The sequence below is a fragment of the Eschrichtius robustus genome, chromosome 17, assembly GCF_028021215.1.
Source record: "Eschrichtius robustus isolate mEscRob2 chromosome 17, mEscRob2.pri, whole genome shotgun sequence".
Lineage (NCBI taxonomy): Eukaryota > Metazoa > Chordata > Mammalia > Artiodactyla > Eschrichtiidae > Eschrichtius > Eschrichtius robustus.
Window position 1 is genome coordinate 76,770,363 of NC_090840.1, and position 24,701 is coordinate 76,795,063.

Genomic DNA, 24,701 nt, shown 5'->3' on the forward strand with positions numbered 1-24,701 from the left:
GGGCAGAAGAACGGCAAAGCGGTAAGAGAGGATGAACGGTAATGCAGCACAAAGAGAGGCAGAGTGGGTCTCCCGCCACTCTTCCCACCCTGCAGTGTCATTTTCATTAGTTTTATATTTGAGTGCTTAGTCCAGTTTGAAAAAAACATTGCTGCTCTTCTAAATCCTCTTCTGTTTATCCTCTTTGTTGGCGGGAAGTTGATATTTACCCCACTATGAGTTTCCCTGCTAATTTTATTGACAATGGATTCATTTTGCTGTCCTTTAATGGTTGTTTAGTATTGGGATAGGTTCGCAGTTTGAATTATGTGCACGTGCCTGAGATGGGACTGAAAAAAATTAAGTTTATTAACTAGATTTTAAAATGATCATTTCAGCCTTTTTTACACCCAAATGACCTCAAACCAAGGTATTTTGGGTGGGATATCAAGTGAAAATTTGTTTCCACCTTCCACAAAATTAGGAAGGACTTTTCATGAAGAAAAACTTCAGTGTGGTAATCTGTGTGGAGGCATAACAGCATTTAAGTGAAAAAATGGTTTTGCTTCCTTGTAAGAATGTTCTAAGTACATGGCAAAGGGGTGATTCCTGATGACTGATATTTTTGTACATGAAAGAAACACTTAAGTAATGTGTAACTTGAAATTGAGTGGACGTCTTCTCATCCTGCGGTGCAGTTTTTGCTTCTAGTGGGAAATGACTATTATTGCTGGAAATGGCCAGGGCAGAGCTGCCATGTCCCTCACTGTTTTTGTTTTAATTTTCATTTTATATTAGATTATAGTTGATTTACAATGTTATGTTAGTTTCAGGTGTACAGCAAAGTGATTCAGTTATACATATACACATATCTATTCTTTTTCAGATTCTTTTCCCATATAGGTTATTACAGAATACTGAGCAGAGCTCCCTGTGCTATATACAGTAGGCCCTTGTGGATTAAATATAGTAGTGTGTATATGTCAATCCCAAACTCCCAATTTATTCCTCTCCCCCCACCTTTCCCCTTTGGTAACCATAAATTTGTTTTCTAAGTCTGTGAGTCTGTTTCTGTTTTGTAAATAAGCTCATTTGTATCATTTTTTTTTTTTTTTTCTTTTTGGCTGCACCTCAGAGACATGTGGGATCTCAGTTCCCCGACCAGGGATTGAACCTATGTCCCCTGCAGTGGAAGTGTGGAATCTTAACCACTGGACATCCAGGGAAGTCCCTGTATCAATATTTTTTAAAGATTCCACATATAAGCATTCAGGCACTCAGCCTGTGGACTGCTGTCCTGTGTTTGGCCAGTTCCAGCCCCATCTCAGAGCTAGGCAGCCTGGCAATGTGTAACCAACCACATCAGGCCCATCTGTGTTACAGAAATACTACTACTATTACTACTACTACTACTACTGCTGCTGCTATCCAGTGCTTGGTTACTCCTGTTTATCAGCTCAACACTCGTTCTTATTCATCAACTCCTTTCCTATCTATAAACTGTGAAGTTTTGACAGCAGGTATCTTACATCCTCATCTTGTTACAGATGACGTGACTAACATACAGCAGGATGAAGTGAGTTCCTCGAGGTCCTGGGGTCTGTTTCCTGGGGTTTGCAGACATAGAATAGGAAACCACAGAAGCCAGACTCCAAGTTGTGGGTATTCAGGCTGCACAGATGCCCAGCTCCATCACTCCTGGGTAACACTGACATAAAATGGCTTGTTGATCACAGCTGACATGCGCATTTTGTAAAAGCTAGATAGGCAATTCTGACAAGCTCCACAAAATCACTAATTAAATATTCAAAGGAAACAATTGTCTGTCAATTAAATATCTCAGTTACGATTCCCTTGGAAACAAATTGAATGACTAAAATCACATACAGTTTTACAACTCACGGTGTCAATGTAACTAAACCACTAGGAGAAATTAAATATTAAATACCATCTAATAAGTAATTCTCTCAGCATTTGCTATATCCTTACTCATATTTCTCTTCCTTCTCAGCGGTTACAGACCTCAGCCAGCTATGTTTTCTACATGGGTTGTCATTATCTGATCTTGGGAGTGAAATAAACCAGGAAAGCATACAAATCTTCACATACACATTCATTGTAACTCATAGGAATACAAACCATAGAGCGGTGAGCCATCTCAAGAGTCATTTCCTAGTGATAGAGTTTTAGAGCTGTGAGGAATTCATTTCAAGGCCAAGACAGGTGGAGTGGTCTGTACAAAGTTGCACTGTCTTGGATGTAAAGTCCGAGGTCAATCTTTTGATGACCATTAGGTGCTGTTTTCAATACAATGTACCAGCCCCCTGGCTCCATAGACCGATAACATTGTTAAACGCATTGCTACGATTTGGAATACAAATTTCATTTTTCTTTCCCTTTATTACTTTAAACTCATTGCCTCTGAAACTAGCAGAGTTAATTGAGATAAAATGGCCTTAAAAAACCATCAAATCGAGGGGCAGCTTTGAAATGAGACAGATGCGGTTAAAATCCTTTATTAGCTGTCTGACCGAAGGGAAATGATGTAGTACTCTGAGCTTAGCATCCTCAGCTATAAAAAGGGAAGCGGAAATACTGATGCTAAGATGATTCTCCAGGCACTGACTCAAGAAGCCTCTGCTACGAGCTTTTCCCATGATGTGCCAATGTCCACTCCAGGGATAGACAAAAGGACAGCGCCTGTCCTCAAAGTGTATGTGGTTTACTAATAGAAACAAATAAGGAAACTATAATTCCAGTCTCACCTACCAACCCCTATTCCTCCTCCAGGTCTTAATTAAGAATACTTTCCTCCTCTCAGTTCAAGTCAGGTTTTTTTCTTTTCAATAGAAACCAGGACCAGGACAAGGGTGAGGCCAGCTGGGTTCCTAGGGTGTACAGTTTAAGAAAGCACTTCCTGTCAGGGTTGTACAAGTGCAGAGTCGGCACCTGAGAGTGAGTGCCTCTTATGCTTTGCACCCTGGGTGCCTTACTAGCCTCAACCTGGTCACTGCCTGGCACTGAACCGGGTCACCTGACTTAAAAGCACTTTACTCATTTTGAAATTTTTCACGTGCTTTGGTCACTATTTGATTGATGCGTGTCTCTCACTCTAGACTATAATCCCTTTAATAGTAGAATTCTGGATTCTTTTCCTCACCACAGTATCCTTACTGTTTGCACCCAGCACGCAGTGGTACTCCCTAAATATTTATGCATGAAGGACTGAATGAAAGAATAAGTTAATGTATAATGGAGAGATGTAAAGGGCATGAGGCAAGCCAAGGGACTTAAACCCACCTGGTAAAGCGTCAGAAAACCCACTGCAGAGAAGGTGGGGTCTGTGCTGAATTCCAGAGCCTTTCTCCTCGAATTATCATTTGCAGGCTGGCAGCATCCAGCACCCAGGCACTTGTTAGAAATGCAGAATCTTGGGTTCCCCCTAAATCCAAAGATTTTACCAAGACCTCCAGGTGATCCCAAAGCACATTAAAGTTTGTGAGCATTGGTCTCAAAAACACATGGGTTGGGGCTTCCCTGGTGGCGCAGTGGTTGAGAATCTGCCTGCCAATGCAGGGGACACGGGTTCGAGCCCTGGTCTGGGAAGATCCCACATGCCGCGGAGCGGCTAGGCCCGTGAGCCACGACTACTGAGCCTGCGCGTCTGGAGCCCGTGCTCCGCAACAGGAGAGGCCGCGACAGTGAAAGGCCCGCGCACCGCGATGAAGAGTGGCCCCCGCTCACCGCAACTGGAGAAAGCCCTTGCACAGAAACGAAGACCCAACACAGCCAAAAAGAAAGAAAGAAAGAAGCTTTCATTAAAACAACAACAACAACAAAAAAAACCACATGGGTTTAGCCAAGTGAAGCCCAGGAAAGGACCACTCAGGGCAGAGGACTCCAGGAAAAAGGGTGACTGTTTTGAAAATTAAGTTATAATAAAGCATAAAAGGTATTGTGTGATTCTTTGCACCAGGCCCGGAACTAAACACTCTAAATACTATTGTGCATATTATTTCATCTCTTCAATGATCTTCCGGCTTGCTATTATTCTTCCCATTTTACAGCTACAGAAAGTGAGGTACAGAAAGATTAAGGCCCTTGAGGGTGTCCTGAAATTAATAAATGGCAGATCTAGCCCAGTTGGTCTGAATCCACATCCTGCGCTGTGATCTCCACACAATGATGGCTCCTCCCGTGAGATGTGTAGGTCTGGAGCAGGGCAATACTCAACACCGACACTCTCCCACTGAAAACATCTTGCTCGAAGAACTGCTTGTCTTTTTGTCAAATTTGGTAACATCTGCCTGCCCCTCCTCCATTAAACACCTAATCTGAGTTCAGATTCTCAAACAAACAATTACACACAGGCCATTTGTTCCTAAGCTGGCATGTGTCTTGAAGAAGGGACACAGGGGAGGTTTCCTGGAGCTGGTGACACCTGAGCTGGTAGACAAGGAAGGAAGAAGCCAGAAGAATTGTTCCAGAAAAACATTCAGGCATAAGCCAGCATGAGGTACCCAGGAAAACTGGTGATGGGATTCCACCGTGGAACTTACCCAGTGGTGTGAGGTGGTGAGAATACTAGCATTTGAGAGAAGCTCACCCTTGCGGGGTGGGGACGGCCTGGAGAAGCACGAGAGATGAAAAAATTGAGAAATTGTTGGGGAGGGCGTGCTGCACTAGAATGAAATGAGTAGGATGGAGAGATTTGGACAGATCCCAGCGATGGGAGAGGAAACCATCCGGATTTCACATAGATGCTGGGAGACTGGGAGGTGATTTTTGACTTGTTGAGACTGAGCTGCCTGGAGGTGCCCAGCAGGTCACAGAATACCCTGGTCTTCAGCGCAGCAGACAGAACAGGGTTGGAGATACAGATGTAGGACATAGGTGCATGGTCGTCAACTAAAGGAGGACGTGATTGCCCAGGGTGATGGGGGAGACATACGGGATGGGAACTTAAGAAGCCTCACCATTTAAGAGGTGAGTTGAAGGGCAAGCCCTGAAAGCACTTGAGAAGGAAGAGTGCATGTAACCAGCACTAGACTCAGTCGTAGAGACACACCGTGACTCAGGTACAACCCCTGCCTTTGTGAAACTCACAGCCCGGCTGGTGAGAGAGAGAGACTTGGACACAAATAGCAGTACGGCCCTGTGGCAGGATGGATAGGCAGGTAGGGGTAATGCCAGGTCAGAGAAGAAGGAATATCTAACTAGGTCTGGGTACTAGGAAAAACTTCGTAATTCTGCATTTTCCCCCTACTCACAAAACCCTTTTAGGTATCAGGATACTTGTGCCTGAAGAAGCCAAAGCCATTTGGCCAATGTCACTGGGAAAAATTCATGGCAAAAATACGATGACAATTTGTGGTTTCTATGTTTTTAAGGAAATGTACTTACATAGTTTCAAAAATATCTCACTGCCCATTGGCACAGTTCACAGTTCCTCTCTGGCTGAAATGGCTTGGGCAGGGCCCCAAGAGCAGCACATGATGTCATTATTCACTTGGTAAGAGACAAAGGCTATATCTCTCTCATAAATAGGGAAGGGGGCCCTCTGTTCATTGGGCACTGACTGTCTGATCCCATGATCCCACCCGCAACTGAGCTGACCATCACCAGTAGGCTAGGAAGATCCACTTAAGTAATGGGGGACGTTTGATGCTGAACTTAGAAGAAAATAAGCCGGCTCTGATTGATTTTTTGTTTCTTGAACTAATTGACAGAAGAAAAGTGAACTAAGGGGGATAATGCGTCACAGAACCGAAAACAGGCGACTTACTCATAACCTTTTTGGACTTCATGAAGACTGTTTTAGTTACTTGCACTTGGTTCCAATATGGAAAATCAGGCTTTATTTTTGCGTTTAGGCAGTCTACAGATAAATTGGTCCAGTGAGGGTACAAACTGGTCTTTAGGTGGCAGGTTTTAAGCTGTGGGAAATGGCAGACTAAGCAATTGTCCAGTTACTATGCTCAGCGAGGGCAACTGGTTCTCCTCTTAGGAGTGAGGCAGACCAGCTTGGCTGGCAAGGAGCGCCGGAGGCAGGTAGGAAGGTGGGAGCACCTCTTGCCCACAACTGCCCCTGTATGAAGCCAGAGGGCGAACATCCACAGGTGACCAGAAGGGGGTACCACTGAGAGGTCAGGCCAGAGAAATGATTTGGGGTAGTATACCACAAAGCAAAGACAGCCTGAGTGAGGTGCCGGTGCTGGGATTCAGAGCCAGGGTGCTACAGAAGGACGCCAACGAGGGGCTGAGACCCTCATTAATACTTGGGCTCTATTTTGCATGGATGGACCAGACTACTTAAAATTTTCAGGAATGGACAAATAAGTATGGATAATTTAGGTCCATGACTTTTTAACTTCCTTTTTCCTTTTTTATCTTTTTTGACTGAAATGATCTGGATAATGATTTGAATTTTTCTTCATGTTATCTACTATAACTTCCTTAACACAGGTCTAACAAACACTCAGCTTGGGGCTTTCTGCCCAAAGCACTTCCTGGGATGACATTTGGTGTGCTTTTGCCTGTATTGACCAGAGAAACTGATTTCTTTTCTCTCACTGGCTTTTCACTGACTGTTTGACCATGCGCGTTGGCGGGGTGGAGGGGGAGGAGGTGGCCATGTAATATTCATTCATTCCATTCATTTATAAGTACGATATTTAGAACTGCCCATGTGCCGGGTACTACGCTAGGCGCTAAGAACACAACGATGAGAAGGGCACAATCCTTGACCTCAAGGGGCTCACAGCCTGGTAGGCACATGACATGTTACGACGTTGCTCTGATAGCTGAAAATGCAGAGTGTAGCAATGTACCAAGGAGAGGGAATTGAGCCTTGCTTAAGCTCTCTGTCTGCCCACCTTGTGTGGGAATGGGCTGCCTGGAGCTCCAAGGCAGCTGCTCAGTTTTTAGCTGGGGTTCCTGTGAACACAGAGCAACTAGGAGAGCCTGGAGCTGCAGACAAGCCCGACCTTCTCAACATGAGGCAGATGCTCTCTTGTGCCATGTCTTCTGGTCACCAGGCTCGGGATGCCTTCAGTCTGTGATAAGGTGATGCTTAAATAACTGACCTCCTGACTCTTCCCCGGGGTGCCTTTACATTCTTCACTAGCAAGATCCACACCCATTTACAATTTTTTCTAAAGTCTGACCTTTCCTTTCACGCAACTCTTAAAAGAAATCCACTGCAGCTTTGATTTTTCATGCTTTAGAGGTCTGTAGTAAAAAGAGCCCAAGACCTGCACTTGTGTAAAATATTCACCGAATGCTGTGTTTCAGACGTGTTCTGAGAGTCTGCTACAAACCTTCCTACCTCTGCATCAGAGTCACAAACTCCCTCCGCAAATCCATTCAAGTACCAGTCTCATTACAGCAACAACCTTGACTGTGTAGTACACAGCCGTGTCTCAGAATCCAGAACCCAACAGTCAAGTCAACAAGTATTTGTTGAATAATTTTCCTACTCAATCCTCATTCTCCCCTTCTTCCCAATGCAATTCTGATTTTTTGAGAAGCACTAAAATCAAATCTATTTTTGCCATCCTTTCTTGCTGATGGAGGGGCTTTGGATCAGAATTCTGGTCCCCAAAATAGAAGCAGACATCACTGGGCAGGGGTCCCAGAGGAGCTCCTGAAAGGGCCGCCGACTCAGTGGGCAAATGCCCTCTAGGCATCTTGGCTGCTTGCCCTTTGCTTTTTGTCCTCTTCTTTTTTTTTTCCTGCCTGCAAAGTGGCTGTGATGGCTTAGAGATGCAACCGGTGGTTTCCAAAGGACCTTGAGGAAAAGACCTCCCTGTATGGAATTCTCCTTTAGGCCATCCCTGATAGATTTCTGTACAGCTTTCCCTTGAAAAATCCCCATGCCAGGGAGCTCATCACTTCAAAAAGCAGCTCCCTGGGCAAGTCTATCTGTTACAAAGCCTTAGCTTTAGGTGAAGCAAATCTCTCATGGTATAACGACCACCCATTGATCACTACTCTGTCTTAGAGGACACATAAGATAAACAGTTTCTCTTTGTCATGGCAGTACCCCTGATACTTGAGGACACCGACCATATCTCTTCTATCCTTAGGCCTTGCAGGGTTTTTCTTTTTTTTTTTTTTGGTCCTGTTCTGTTTTGCTGCATTTCTTATTCCCATGTTCTGAGTTAAAGGAGTACATACAGTACATGTATTTTGACTACGCATTCCCTAATCCTTAGGCGTCTCTATTTTATAAGCAATCGTGTATTCAGCACATAATCACACAGAAAAAAGGAGAAAAGATTCTGAAATGGTTTACTCCAGTCAACTGGAAAACCAGCTGACACAGGACAAGGATGTAGTGAATAAGACAGCTCAACAAAATAATTCTTGTTTCATGTGAAAATTTTATACTGGTATGCTCTCTATATAAAGATGACAGTTTAAAAAATTTACTCATTAAAAAAACCCCAAACATTAATACGATTTAATTTCATACTTACCTCACGTCTTCACCATGTACATTTTTATCATTTTCTGATTTAGGAGAATTTTGTGTTTCAAAGATATTTTGCAATTCATAACACCTGAGTTAGGCATATAAGTCAGGAAGTGGGGTGGAAGGGAAAGAAAACCCCAGTGACTAATGAATGTGCAAGGTGTTACACATATTAAAAGACATGATCTAGCTAAGAATGAAATTCAAATACTAAATCACAAACATGCCCAGAGTCCAATGCAGAGATATCAAAGAAACAAGGAATTGCAGGTTTATCTGACAACACATTGAGTTATAATCCCAGTTCGTTGGTTGAGAAGGTGGTCACACAGTTGCATTCACTGGTAGAATGGCTTTTATTCCCCTTGGGAGATGGCCAGGCCTCCCTGGGAATGTCTGGGACCTCAACGGTTAATTAATCTACCCTGCATTCTTCTGTACCCTGCAGAGCTGACTGTGAAAAATCTTGGAGTGAGAAAAGCTGGCTTCCGAAGTGCTGCTTAAGTGACCTGACTTCTTAAAATAGTCCTTCATAAACAAACTCACATGATCTAATTTGTGTGTATAAATCCAATTATGTTTCCTGGGAAGGCACAGGGAGGATTATCTGGCTGGGTAGACCAACGTTCTTCTACTCCAGCCCCAAGAAAACGCTGAGGGAGAAATTATTTACAGAACTGATTCTCTTGCTAACTGAGGGTCAGACCTAAATATCCCAGAAATTTGCCTACATTCTGCTTTTGGTACCTTGCATTCCAGAGAAAGCAAAGAACACGCTACAAAGCAATATGCCTAGGGAACTGATACGCCATCCAAGTGCATATTCTAGACCTCCTGGTCCCTCAGAACATCAATATTGTGCCCATTCGTTGGTGAGAGGAAAGGTTTGAGATGAATGTTGCCAAGTGTCTCCTATGTTCTGAAAACAAACACATGTAGCATCAACTCAAATAGACACACTTGTGAAATGAATAAATTAGCATCCTAAGAAACATTTAGACAACAGTGAAGTGTCACATCAGCGTGACTGTAGTTGTGTCCTTTGATTATACGTTGCCAGCAGCACTGAATTTGGGATCAACTTTTTTTTTTTAATCTTTCCTTTTAATGCTTGGTTTCACTTATTTTTGATGAGCTCTTAAAATGCCATCAATCATCAAGGTGTAAATGTGACTAATGCATTTGTCCTACTTAGCATGACACCGCAGCAGCTGCTCCAGAAATAAAGTCCTCCCAGTCTTCCCAGTTCCAACCTAATTATGCTCCGACCCACTGAAACCAGTCAGGTGACATTACTGGGTAGGAAGAAAAACAAATTCATTATTCAGTCTTGCAAAGGCCACACCACACGTCATTTTACAACTCCCTCTAAATACACAGACGCCAAGCCTATTGGCAACTCCAGGGCAAAGGTGTCTACAGATCAAGGCTGAAGGGATTTAGTTTGTCATTTCAGATGTCATTAAAAATATCCTTTGCAAAGCCTACTCTCCATCACAAAAAAAAAAAAAAAAGGAAAGGAAAGGAAGGAAGGAAAAGAGAACCAAAAAGGACAGTCTCTCGGTATTTTTCACAAGTAAGAGAGAATAATGCTTCCATTTCTGGGCATTCAGAGGAACCCCTTGGGAATGTTGACACTCAAATCTGCTTTTGAAAGTCATTTTCTCAGACAGGCTGGGATGTTGCAATTATTTTTTTTAAAGCCTATATGAATTTGCCAAAGGAAAATGTACAGAAATGGAGGTATTTGTGGTTTTAAAAAATGCACATCATAACTAGTGAGGTGCGTTAAATAGGACCCCAGTTACACTCATTTAATGGATATTTGTGTTTCCTGAAGTATCTACCTTGATATCAAATACCAAATTGAGATGATTTAAATTACATGTCATTTGCTGTACATTGAATAGTCATAAGATTCCTTTTATTTGATTCGAGTTAACAGACTTAGACAAAGGACATATAATACATGCATATGTTTAAATTTTACACATGGGGAGAGAGATGTTGGTAATTCCATTATACTCACTTTGACTTTACTGTGAAGTCAACCCTTCATTTAAATGATCAGAAATGCATGTTAAAGCACATGCAAAGCCTACTTCTCTCCTGACCCCCACCTGCTCATACCATTCACCACTCTCTTACCTGGTATAAACGATGCATCTTCCCCAAAAGGATTTTTTAAAGGCCAAGTGGCAAGCTAAAAATCCCTCGTTATTAATCAAGTTTAATGATCATGATTTAATTAGCATTCGTCTGGCTCTAGTCTTTTCTGTTTCGCTGGATGTGTGTAAGACAAGGAAGAAAAGGCTGCTTGAGAAATTCAAATCTGACAGCATGACCTTGAGCACTAACTCACCTGGATTTGCATACCTGGCTGCCTTTGCTCATAGAGCTGTCTTGGAGAAATCACCTCCATTCTGACACTTCTGCTTATATGCCTCACCAAGAGGTACAGAGGGCTAATTAGCCACTAGCTGTGACATTTTAGAATCCCCAAGAGGGAAGCATAATGCAGCAATCTTTGTAGTTAAATATTGCTGCCTCTCAGTTTTCCAATAACTAAATGATCTTCATCATCTTATCACTAATGAGCTGAAGAATGAGAATGAGATGAATTTCAAAAGTTAGGTAGCTCATATTATTGTCACCAGCAATTAAAATAGAATCAACCGCTAACTACAGCAACAGAGCTTAGAATGTATCTCCCTGGTGAGAGAACCTACCAAATACAACCTTATCATTAATATTTTATTTATACACATAATGTCATTTTGTAATGAATTTTCAGATGGGTAAATTGAACTGGCAAGAGAAACAATTTGTTTAAGAGGTGGAAAATTCTGTGTCTTGGAGAGAATCTGGACAAAGGCGCTACTATCTGTGGCTTGAATCACATAATGAAGCTGATTTAACTTGAAATGGGTGAGGCTCCCCAAGGAAGGAATACCTACAGCCCTAGTGCTACCTGTAGCTGAACTTTCTCAGGGGGAAAGGAAAAGGAATCCTTTGAATTGGGCTTTGAACCTTCTGAGGGTTCCTCAGTATTTCCAGTGCCACTTAGACCTAGAAAATACACGGGGATCACATCTGCCCTGGACAAGAACCTCTTCGGGTGGGAAGTTCACGACTTTCGTCTAACTGTTCACTGAGTGGAGAAAACAGAAACCGTTTCTTTGCTGATAGCAAGGAACCTCCTAGTCGGCCCTTCTAAGGTTCTACCACGTATCCACAGTGGAAAGCACGTGATTGATAGATAAATGAATACAGAGCATTCTCTCTTCGTACAGGGTATCTGCAGAGACCTGCAGCTTGGTTGTTACCCTGTCAAGCCACAGATATAATTTTCTTCCAGAGGGAAAGAGGAGAAGCCGATTCTCAAGCTTGGGTTACAGAAGGCAATCATCAGCTCATTTGTTCCTTTTGAAAATGGCATTTTCAGTGAAGTGAAACAGCTGCCGAGGTGTGTTTACTGTATCCTCATTCTAGCTTCCTGCTTCTTGAAAATGTTAAGTTAAACATGAGCCATCCTCTTAATGGGAATCAAGATTAATGTAGAGAAAGAAGATATGCCAGTGTTGATGGCCTTCAGTTGACAAATTTATATCCCACTGAGCAAGACGATAAGCTAGCTACAAAGAGCCTATTCCCAGCAATTCAATCACTTTCCCCTTATGATTGCCCTTTGGCTTTTTCATTAAATGTTAATTCATGTGCTATATGGGGTATCACTCTCCTGCGTAGTGAAACAGGTACCTCTCGCTCTTGAGTCATTTCAAATGCTTATGTTTTTAGAAGGATACCCTCTGAAAGGTTTCTGAAAAGTGACTGGCATTGAGCTAGGATCTGAAACCTGACCTCACCACTTCTCAGGCTCATCATCTTTGGGAGGTCCCTTTAAAGTTTCTAAGAATCTGTCATTTCTTCTCTGAAATAAAAGTGAAGGATGATACCATCAGTTTGTCATCACTAGGTGTGATCATGTATGTAAAGGCTCTTGGTTACAGGTAAAATATTGCACAAATGTAAAGAATTATTACTGTGCTTTGATTTCTCTGAAGGTGTTTACGTGTAAAAGACTGCTTTACACACATTTAACGTGTGTGTGTATGTGTGTAGAAAGCTTTCACCAACACAACGTCGGGGGACTTGGCTATTTTATAATATTGCTTATGCAATGAGTACTCTTGTTCATTCAGTGATCAAGTGCCTACCACGTGCCTGGCATGTTTCTAGGTGCTGAGGATAAAAGGATAAACACGATAGACAACGTCTTTGCTCTTACACGGTGTTTACATTCTTGTGAGGGTGTGGGGCTGGGGGAAGAAACACAATAAATATAAACCAATCAGATAATTTCAGATGGTATATGTGTTCTGGAGAAAATAAGACACGTCATGTACCAGGGAGCGGCATTTGAACTGAGTCTGGAATAATGAGGATGCGTCAGTCATATGAAGACCTGGCAAAAATTGTTCTAGGCAGCAGTCACAAAGCCTAAGAAGTGGGAAAGAGCTTGGGATATTTGAAAGACAGGAAAATAGAGAGTATATTTGGAGGCTGAGGAGTAGAAGAGACAGAAATATAATTAGCGAGAGAAGCAGCACCAACTTATAGAGGATCCAGTAGGCCACGGTAAGGAGTTAGGATTTTATTCCAGTTTCTAAACAAGGTCGTTAGCAGGTGTTAAGTATGCCTTGTATATCACCAAACAGGGAAAACCAAACAATACTGATTAAAAAAATCACAGATTCTTTTTTTTTTTTTTTAAGCGATTCTCTACTTTATCCACCTACAAGGTCTAGGAAAGACACTTGAACCTCTAGAGGGCGCCAAAGGAAAACCTTTTGTGGCCAAAGCCACAAAGGTTCTTTCAGCACCTAAAATCAGAGGAGAGGGCTCTGCTTGTTCTTTCAGAGTCCGGCAAAAGGTGACACCTTATGAAAAGATAGTTCATCTGCATTTCCTACCCAAACAGAAAGTTGAATGAGCTTGGTATACATACACCAGGACCCTGGTTTTCACACTAAAGGATTGTTTATGATGGGGTGGGAGTAGGAAGGCATTTGAGGGTTATTTTTAATCTTCTCCCATCTGGTAGTATTTGAGTGGAGAATAAAACAAATATGGAGCCAAAATTTACTTTCTGGATTCATTTGGCAAGAAAAGTGTCTCTATACTTAGGACTTTGAAAATATTCATAATTTGCTACTTAGGATGTTATTCTAAATGCTATTCCAAAGTTACTTGACAAAGTCTTTTAGTAATGTGTACCAAGGAAGGCTACTGCATGAGAAGCAGTGGGTTATGACAAATGGAATTTTCTGCAAATGGTCAAGATAGCTATGATATATTATGAAAACGACTCATAGTGAGAGAAGAGAAGGGGAAGGAAGGAGGAGAAGGAGACAGAAAAGATGAGAAAGGGAAAAAGGGTAAAGGAGCAAGAGGGTCAGCTGATGTCTAGGTACATAATAAAGAAAATGCAAAACAGAAGGAGAGAAATTGGAAGAAAGGGAGAGATTCAGAGGACACTCGGGTTCAAATCCACGTGTAAACAAGATTCAGAAACACAGTTAAAATATAATTTTATATAATCCCAAATTGAGACTTTATCATATGTGGGTATTAAAGGTTCATGATGATTCTGAGAAAACATTCATTATGGTTTTTTAAATCCTTTTTTCTTTTATAAATTTATTTATTTTATTTATTTATTTTTGGCTGCACTGGGTCTTCATTGCTGCACCCGGGCTTTCTCTAGTTGCGGCGAGCAGGGGCTACTCTTTGTTGCCATGCCCAGGCTTCTCACTGCGGTGGCTTCTCTTGTTGCGGAGCACGGGCTCTAGGTGTGTGGGCTTCAATAGTTGTGGCTCGCGGGCTCTAGAGCACAGCCTCAGTAGTTGTGGCGCACGGGCTTATTTGCTCCACGGCATGTGGGATCTTCCCGGACCAGGGATCGAACTCGTGTCCCCTGCATTGGCAGGCGGATTCTTAACCACTACATGACCAGGGAAGTCCCTCATTATTCTTTTTAATAAGAAAAATTCAACGGGTCAGACCTTACTTACAGAGGTTCTCATCCTCCCATTTCATGCCTGATGATCATAGCCATGTACTTTATATGCTCTTTGCTCTACCCAGGGAGACTTCAAAAAGCACCGTAAAAGTGGCCAACCAGATAAGTAACCTAAGCAAATGGATATAGACCATCCGAGAAGAGAGAGAATCCCAAATCAACTAGGAGTCCAGAAGGTCAATGATGGGTAAAGCACTCTGACGGTACCAGCGCTCTAAAAGTCATGAGCAGTTTTCATAGGTGTTGTACCTGTTTATCCTAAGAACCATCTATTCAAACCAGACTGCAAGAGACGCCTCTGATGGCCAAGCACCTCTCACCAGCTATTTACTTGAAAACACTCCAGCTGATACGTTTCCCTCATTTTTATGGAGAAGTTCCCATAAAACTCTCTTGTTACCCCCATTCACTCTCTTGTTACCTACCAGACATTTGGCCAAGAAAGTGCCAGACCATTAATTATCAATTGATTTCAATGAACTTAAACAATAGAGTCATCATCTAACTCCTCATTCACAGACAGTGAGAACTTTGTTCACAGAAACACATCCATTTTTAATGGGGAAAGATAGGAAGAAAGGGGGAGAAAGGAGAAAGCGACCTAAAGAGTCAGGTTCCACCTAAATATTTCAAACCATCTACATCAAAATGCCCCTTTTCAATTAAGCAAAACTTGCATTCTTTGCCAATGACATGCTCCCCCCCCCCTCCACCAGCCCCAAAAGTCCTGAGGTTGATTTATTCAAAGCATTGGGGTTGGATTCTGTAGCAAGAGAAGATTGCACCTTAGATCCCCAAGGCAATAAAGGAAAAAAACGTGTGTCACAGGCTTGTCTGAAAGACTGCGTGAGATAGCTTAAGTAGGGTACCCAGCACCAGCGATTAGTACGCGTTTGACAAATATTGATTCCTTTGAGAACTGAGGATTTGTGGCACAAAGACACAGAGAAACCCAACTCTGAATCCCAGAGTCCCTTAGGACACCCTGCTGTAACTCTCACGAGTAAAGCTGCTAAGGAATGGGTCACCTTCTAAATCGGGGTGCTCCTCCCGCCTTTCTGTCTCCTGCTCCAGAGACTGACTGCAGCTCCTGGGGGATGTGTGAGGAGCAAAAACAAGACTACTTCTTAGCTGATGTCAGAGAATTACTCACAGAATCAGAGTAGAAGGGTAGAGATGATAGAAACTTTAGAGGTCATTTAGTTCCAGTTCTTCTAGAGCAATAGCATCCCACGAACTCCCCAGGACCTCCTAGGTGCAAAGCACTGTGCCGGGCTGGGGGAGGGGACTCACAGGGAGAGAGGCAAACCTGCCTCTTAGAAAAGCGATTTCTAAAGAACCCCGGGGAGTCAGGGGACGAGCAAGGCAGGTAGGAGTTACCTGGTTGATGGAAATGACCGCCAGCCTGGGGATGACCCCCTGGAGGACCACCTGCAGTAACGACGTGCCCAGGCCGGCCAGGATGGCCCAGGTGAGCGGCAGCGGCAGCATGCTGTAGGTGGCGAAGAGCGTGAAGAGCACGTAGCCAATGCCGTCTCCCAGGAGCCCATAGCCCAGACCTGCTGCTAAGATCTGGGTGGTCATGGCCACCCAGGTGACCACGCCGCTGTACTGCAGGTAGGTGTGCGACGTGGTGTCCTTCCTGACCACCACCAAGGCGCAGATCACCACCTCTATGCCCGTGAAGAAGCCCAGCAGGATGCCCTTGAGCGGGTCCATGGGGGCCGAGGCCAGGCTCAAGTGCAGAACCAAGAGGGTGAGTTTGGTCAGCACGTCCAGCACGTTCATCACCACCTCCGATTTGCGCCTCTGGCCCAGGAAATAGCGCTGGTACAGGCGCTCCAGATCCCGGGACTTGAAGGAGTTGCGCAGGGTGGGGAAAATGACCCCTCGGTAGCTATAGCCCCCCTTGAGGAAGAAATCCGAGTTGCTCGGGGCGCAGTCGAGGTGCAGGAAGCCCAGGTCACCCGCGCCCCCGGCGCCGCCGCTGCCGCTGCGTTCCGGGAAGACTTTGGTGCAGCCGGGGCTGTGCGCTCTCTCCCCGGGGCCCAGCGCGTAGAGGGGCAGCGCCGAGTCGCCGGCCAGCTGCGACGCGTGGTGGTTGGGGCCGCCGCCCACAGGGTCCGAGGCTTTGCTGGAGCTCCCGCTCCCGCCGCCGCTGCCCCGGTGCCCGTGAACGAAGCGCTGCTCGGTGATGTGCCGCACCGCCGTTTGCCACAGCAGCCGCTGCGGCCGGGAGCCGCTCCCGCCGTCGCCGGCCGGGGGCGTCGGGTGGATGGTGTAGAGCTCCTCGCTGCCGCTAAGGCAGCGCACATCGGAGAGCTCCATGGCGCCGGGCCGCTGGGAGGGAGGCGCAGAACCTGCGGGAGGCCGCGGCGGGAGGGGGTCCCGAAAGACCCAAAGGCGGCCTGGTGGGAGCTTGGCGGCGAGCCCTTCTATCCCCAGCCGCCCTGGGCAGGAGGTCCCCGCACGTCAGGTCATAGTGCGCCCCGGGCCAAAGGGCGCCTGGAAGACCGCCGCAGACCCCTGCGTCCTCGCGCGTCGCCCTCCCGCCAGCCCGCGCAGCTTGGGTGCGTGGCAGCGGGGGCTATTTGTCCGCAGAAGCCGCGGCGCTCTGAGCCACGCAGACCCCTTCCCGGCCTCTGGCTTCCTGGCTGGGTCTCGGCTCAGCGTCTTGGCGTTGCCTTTGCTCTCCAAGAGGCGCCCAGGCGCCTGGGCTCCGTGCTTCAGCTGCGCGCCGGGCGGGTCCTGGCTGCGGCACTGGGCTCGGGACGCCCACGACTCGGCGGCTGCAGGGGCGGGTGGTCGGGGGTGACCGGCAGCGCAGATGGGTGCGAAGTTAGCCGCTCTGGCTGGAGCAGAGTCCTTCGGAGAACTCCATTGCGCCGGGATGGGGAGCCGGGGCGGAGCTGGGGGCGGGGGTAATGAAGGGGGAGGAGTGGGGGACAGTGAGGTGGCGCGTGCCCAGCGGGAGGATTGGCGAGGTGGTAGCCTCAGCGCTAACAAGTCACCAAACAGTTAATTTGGAAGTGCGGGTGTGCGGAGGCTCCCTCCCGCGTTCATTTCTGGCTGTCTCCACTTCCTGAGCGAAGACTGACAGCGCAGCGCTGGTTCTGGCCCGACGCATCCCTCGGGGAAGGGGGAGGGTCTCAGGGTCCCAGTCGCGGCTACTAGACGGAGTCAGCCTTTCCAGCTGTGTTTCCGAGGGGTCGCAGCACAAGATTCTCACCCCCTTCACTTCGCTCGTTGGAATCCCTTTGGCCCGGAGCTGGGAGGAGCAGGAGGCGAAGGCAGGAAAAAAGTGGGGAGGGCTCCAAAGCCAGCAGCTCCGAGGACGAGGAGAAGCCACTGGTGCAGATGGCTGAGGCTAAGAACCGTAGCTTGGTGCGTGCGGCGGGTGTGAGGTTTGGGCGAGAAGGCAGGCCCGAGGCCGCGGGGAAGTCGCCTGAGTCGCCGCCGGATCCAGGGGAGCGCCGCGTGCCAACCTGGCGCTCTGCTCTGAAGCGCGCTGCGGACGCCGGGCGACAGGGAAGAATTTGGAGACCTGTCTGAGCGGTTGGACACCAGAGGAGACTTAGACCCGCCCCCACGCCAAGCCACGCCCCCGGAACGGGGCGGGGGCGGAGTGGCGGTGGTGGCGTGGACCTGGCGCCCAGATCTGGCCAGGACGCCCCAGGTCTTCAAGGCAGCGGCGCGCGCAGACCCGCGTGGGAGAGGACGGTGGGGTTGGGGCAGGCGGGGCGGGCGCCCCCGACCAGCCCCCGGCGCGGAGATGCAGCGCTCCAGCTGGCCGCGCTGGCCGGTTCCTCCGCTGTTCTTTTTTAGACACTGGCTCTGGTCCTCCGCAGGTGTGGAGCCAGGACTCGTAGGCCGCTTTGCCCACGGACTCCGAGAGCCCAGCGCGAAGGCATAGAGGGTCTCCTTTACGCTCTCCCCACTGGGGCATCTTTTGGCAAAGCCAACTTGCGGGCTAAAAGCAAAATACCCCCAAGAAGCCACAATTGCAGAGGCCGGCAGCTTCCTGAGGGAGTCTCTTTACTACACCAATCCGGAGGGATGGAGAGCGCGAGGCATTAGAATGCGAGGGCCCTCGGAGGGCCAAGTTTCTCCCCGCTTACAGTAGGGGTCGAGGACGGAGGGCGTGGGGAAGGCATTTCCAGCCGCCCTCTCGAGCCCGGTTTCCCGCCCGCCGAGCTCCGGCGAGCAGTTGCGGACAAAGCCCCTGGCGGAGCTCGGGGCAGATCCAGGCGCAACACGGTGGGCACGTGGTGTGTGCGCCCGCGCCGGGCCGAGCAGGGGCTCCGGGCGCCGGGTCCGCCGGGCGCGCCGCAGTCCCGAGCCCGTTTGCATGTGGCGGAGCCACGGTGGGACTGCGGCTTCAGCCGGTGGAGCCCTGGCCCTCAGCACAGTCAGCTGATGGCCAATGACGTCAGGCCCTGGGCGCTTTCGCGGCTCCCCATGGCTTCCCTTGAAAGCACCAAAGACCGCCTCGCCGTTCCCTCAGGCCCCCCTGAGCGGACGATTTCCCCTGCTTTCCCTAGGAGAAACTCCCCTCCCTTTGCTTGCCCTGGGCAAGAATGTCTTTCCCGATCTCCCTCCTCAGAGGCACACACCATCTCCAGGGTTATTTGTGTCCGCCGTGTCCCAGAAACACGAGTTGCATTATTTCCTTTTTCAGTCTTTCTTTTCCACACACACGGGTTTCAGTTTAAACCCAGAACTGGTCAACTGCCTTGCACATAGAATCCCCCCAAAAGTAGAAAGAAGACTCAACATTTTCCCCGATCTCCCTTAACAGTAGATTTCTGGGATGTCATACACACCCTGGAAAAGACTCCTTTAATCCTAGTCCCTTAGAGTTGCACTTTACAACTACACCGCTCAAGAAAGGAAACAAAATTAAGTGCTCAGTTTTGAATTGAAAGAAGTTCGATTCTATCTTTAACCCAGTTTGTAGATGAATTAATTTGTTAACAAAGTAAAGGTATCCCAGAATAGTTGGACTATTCCATGGGGCTGGAACTTAAGGGCAAAGCGCTTCCCCCATAACTCGGTTTTGCAGTTATCTAGACCTTAATGAAATAATCCCAGGCATTACATCCTTGAGAAAGAAATGCTACTTGCTTCTCCCTGCCTAAATTCCTTGGACTCTGCCTGGCCAGCTCTCCTGAAACTCTAGGGTGGGTAATCAATGTCTTGACTTGAGGCAGGGAGTCCAAATAGGGCAGAGGGCTGGGTCGGGGAGGGAGGCTGGTTCCTGCAGACCCTATGCCAGGATGTGTAGGGAGCTGTGTCCTGATCTGCAGCCATAGCCCCAAGTCATCTGTGCTAATGAGCATATTAGTAAAATTGGCAGTGGAAGACACCTCTTTATTTTCTCAATTCTTTCTCCTTGGGAGCCTGAGAGCTCAGCCTGAATAAATGAGGGGTTGAATGCAGATGGAACTTTCCTATGAAAATCTTCCTCCTGGACATATCCCAGGATGATTTATTCAGCAGCAAAAGGAGGCTTGCCAAGGAGGGGGAGATTGGACCCAATCAGATAAAATGACTCAGGCTGATGAATGAGCATAGCATGCTACAGAAAGACGCTCAAAGAATTTCCTGAACTCAGAGGTTGAAACTGACATATCAGGGAGAAAACATTGCATCTGGTGTACTGACTCCTCTGAAAGTTCCTTTGCTGTAGGGGTGTTAGGGCATGTTGTTTGAAAATAAGAGCATAGATGACACAATTAGATTCAAATGTTATTCTTCTTGTTGTGATGACACAGTGCCATTCAGACCCCCCCAAGTTCTGTTTTTGAATGACAGCATTGGCTCAGTACACATATCAAGAGGCTTTTGGGAATCTGCAAACCACCAAATGATTATCACTTAAAACAAGAGAAGTCAACGCACTGCTTTGAGGCTATAATGGACCTTTCATTCATGGTCCTCTCATGGACCTTAATTAAGTGAATTAAGTTCACTTAATTCCTTGCATATTTATTATGGCTGGGTCTTGACTACGTTCCAGGGACAGTATTTTGCCAACTCAATGTCTTTTTGTACACAGTTCCCTCCTCTTGGAATTTCCCTCTATTCTCCCCATTTCCCTCCCTGAAAACACTACTCACTTGATCCTTCAAAGCCTGAGCAATGTTGTCTCTGAGCGAAGGCTTTCCTGATATTCCCAGTGAGAATTAATGGTTTCCCTTTCTGTTGTTCAAAAGTCTGTTCTGGTTCCTCCAGTATGGCTTTTACTACAGGCACTGGCTCTACCCCATTGGCTTACCCATTTTTCTCTCACCTCTCCCCATGAAGTGGTGAGCTCATTGAAGGGGAAAACTGATTTTCCTTGGGTCCATATCCCTTAGTTTCTAGCAACTATAGTGTACATAGAGATAATAATAAGATTAGCAATAATTGATGGCATACTTTTCCCTTTACAACCATCTTTACAACCATTTCGTTTAATCGTCCCATCAGTTCTCTGAGTTAGAGCCTTCTCTATCTTTTATTAGTCCCATTTTACTGACTAGGGCACTGAGGCGCCATGTGGTTAAGGAACTTGCCCAGGATCTCATCGATAGCAAAATTCCAGCAATTAAATTTAGATTGTATAAATCTGGCTTCCATGTGCTCAATAAAAATGCTTCCACAGGCAGTCAACACATTTCACCTAAATAAGACTGATAGACAAGAACATGTGAAATATAGTTTGACTTTCCAAATGCAAAATAAACAAGAGACTTCTAAGATGTTTGGGCTTTGAGAAGTCTAGTAGGATGACTCCAAATGGATGAGGTAGCAGAACCAATTCTTGTTTGGTTACAGGGTCTGTTAGGTTTTGCTCAGTTCAAGCCATTGACATTATTTCTAGTTTGTGGAAAAGCAGATTTTTCACATATTGGATTTAACCAAAATAATTAATCGTTGCACTCTACTTCATTTGGCTGAGGGTGGAAGTGGCAAAACATCCTCTTGGCCCATTGGAAAATAACATATTTGTTTTATGATGTTGTTGCATACCATTGGCCACACTTACAGTAGATATATTTAAGAAGGGGAATTTGTTTCTCTCAAAAGCCTCTTTGACTTTCTAGGCTAACTGTATTAATACATGAATTTAAATTTTATAAGAGCTCTGGCCTTTGCAAAATACCCATAGAAACCCTAACACTCACTGAAGACATATAAAATATTCACATGTAAAAGAAAAGATGGACTCAGTTCAGGAAGGGGACCTGAAACCAGAGAGCTCCTGTTTCCAAAGGGAAGGAGGGTGTTTATGACAAGGCAGCTTCCAAAGCTGGAAGTCCTTAAAGGAAAAGTACATGAAATTTTCTAAGAAGATAGATCTTAAATGTCCTCTCTCTCTCTCTCTCTCTCTCATACACACACACACACACACACACATACACACATACACACACACACAAAGGAAAAAAACAAAGAAAATGGTAACTATATGTGGTGATACACATGTTAATTACTTGATTGTGATAAACTCATATTGTATATCAAAACATCAAGTTGTACATCTTAAATATATACAATTTTTATTTTCAATTATACCTCAACAAAGCTGCGGGGGGAGCGGGGGCGTTGAGAAGGATGTGCCTGTCTTGCCTGGAAGCACTCACTGCTCTTACCAAGTATCGAAGGCATTGACTGCTTTGAAGGAACTCCAGGGAAAGTCAATGTCTAAAGTATATAAGGCTTATACATGGAAATGGTCTATGAATGAAAACCTTTGCACTCACACTTCATCTGGAATGCAGCACAATATACAGTAGAAAAACTGAAATGTCTATTTTACTCCTGTCATGTATTTTCTTTGCATTGTAAAATGTAAGAGAGGGAAAATTTTGTATACATTTTGGATTTTCGCGGGAACTAGTTTAAATTGGATTCTGGTGCCTGAAAGAAGGCAGTCTCATCAGTGGGAAAGCAATTCTGAGACAACGTATTTATATGCAGAATTCATCAGTTAGGCAAGTCAGAGGAAGAAATCTTCAAGGGAGACAGACTTAAACACTGTTTTCTTCTTAGAAGATGATTCCCTTGTCTCTGGTTTAACTAGAGTATGAGTCTACTGTGATATCACTTATGAAGCCTTCACTTACTGAAATGATAATAAGAACACACACACGTACAGCTCATTGGAGAAACTATTAAGAAGTGACCTAAAAGAAGTAGTAACAAAACAAAGAGTAAGAGGGTTTCCAGCTAGTTCACCCCCATCACCAAATCTTCTTTTGGCCATGGTTTAATACCTGCTTTTTAATTTGACACACTTAAGAAGTCTTAGGGCAAAATGATCAGACAGTGGGAAGCAAAGCAGATCGTTTTCCTCTATTCTCTCTCTCTCTCTCTCTTTTAAAAATCTACCTGATCCTTATTTTAATACCACAAACTTCTTATTTTTTAAAATATTTCACTCCATTACTCATACCCTCCTGGAGATCTTTGGGATCTATGTAGAGTATTTAGGCTAAAAGTTTATAGATAACATAAGTAAATCTATATGCATTTATGCAGTTGTGTATATGAATCTCAATCCATTGATTAAGTGTGAAAGAAACATATCTCCTCACCTTTCAAAAATCAGTATATTTCTGTTTTCAACCAGTCTGTGAGACATTTAACTTGCATCCTTCTTGAGGCTTTCCTCTGTACCCTCCTACTCCCAGGAAGATGCCATAGTTCCAGGCTCTTATGTAGTACCCAGGTGTGTGTGTGGTGGGGGAGGGCAGGGAGGAAGGTATGCATCCATAAACATGCATGCCCCCTGGTCTTTGGCTGTCTATTCATAAAGGTCACCACTGAGGCAGTCAGTCTTGTCCACATCACACGGTCCCTGTGGGACCAGCAGCATATGCATTGCTCTCTTTGAACGAAGACAGGAGAGCCTTCACAGGTCTGCTTACGGGCCCATGTGCTTGACATAACACGTTGCCCCTCCTCTTTAGGGTGCTGGATCCTCTCTAGGACACCCCTGGGAAGCCATTATTTAGCACGCAATAGCCCTCTCTCTCTCTCTCTCTCTGTGTTTCTATCTGTCTCTCTGTCTTTCTGTCTCTTCCTTTCTCTCCTTCTGACCCAGTGTGGGAGTATCTCCTTTAGCCTGGTGAGAATCCTTGCTTTATGTTTCTTCCAAGCCCATCTGACTTTTCCTGTTCTCTTTGGGAATTATATTTTTTATAAAAACAAAAGATGGAAAGACTACTTTTGTTTTCTGTTCATCCTTTCTGGAAGTGATTTGTAGAAGGCTTGCATGAAGGAAAGGGAAAAAGGGAGTGCACAAAAGCAAATCTCATAAATTCATATCTCAGCATATGATCCACATATATAAAATGGATGAGACCCACCCCTCCTCCTGATCAGTGGTTTTTTTGCACTGTGGGTTCCAACCAAATCGTGGGTTGTGAAATCACCTTTGTGGGTCACGATTAGCCTTTAAAGAATAAATTAATAAAAGAGTAGAATAGAATCATAAGGATAATTATATCTTGCTACTCTATACAAAGGCTTTCTTCTGCATCCAAATTCTTCCTCTCTGAAGTTAAGAACAGAAAAAAAATTGATAAAATTTCAGAAAAATACCTTATCAAACCCTTGGAATTACATTATTTGAACTTCACAAAACAAAGTTCAGTTTAATATGGCATTTCTCACTATCCAACTTGATATTTAAACTCTTATTATATAATTAGCGATCAAGTAGATTTGAATAGCATGAGCTACACACAAACACACACATACACACACACACACGGTATGCACTGGGCACCACTTAACGTGGATTTTGTAATGCAAACTGAAGTAAAAAAAAAAAATGTTTGGAGGTGATTGGTCTAGTCCTCAGCTCCTTACTGGAATTATTAAATATTATGTTTACCCGAAGTCGTGGTTTAGTGAAATGAGTTGCTTTTGTAGTCAGGAAGACTCCTTCTTGAGTTGTGACTTTACAAGGTGCCCGCTCTGTGAGCTTGCTCAAGTTATTTAGCATTTTTGAACTTTCATAATATGGGGGGAAATAACAACTTCGCCAGGTTTTGTGAAGGTTAAAGGTAATTCATATAAAGCACCTGGTACGGTGCATCACACATAGCAAATGCTCAATATAGAAGAGTTCACCCTCCCGCACCAACTCCATAAACAAGACCTGTTCACTGC

At 45.3% G+C, this 24,701-nt stretch overlaps 1 protein-coding gene across 1 annotated transcript in view; it reads right to left on the reverse strand.

Moving 5' to 3' along the window:
• The window catches only part of ADCY8 (adenylate cyclase 8), a 235,889-nt gene extending 218,630 nt beyond the window's left edge, over window positions 1-17,259 (reverse strand). The window contains exon 1 of the mRNA XM_068525423.1: window positions 15,918-17,259. Within this exon, the coding sequence (XP_068381524.1) occupies window positions 15,918-16,865 (948 nt within the window). The 5' untranslated portion in view covers window positions 16,866-17,259. The remainder of the gene's footprint in view (window positions 1-15,917) is intronic.
• Window positions 17,260-24,701: the final 7,442 nt, after the last annotated feature.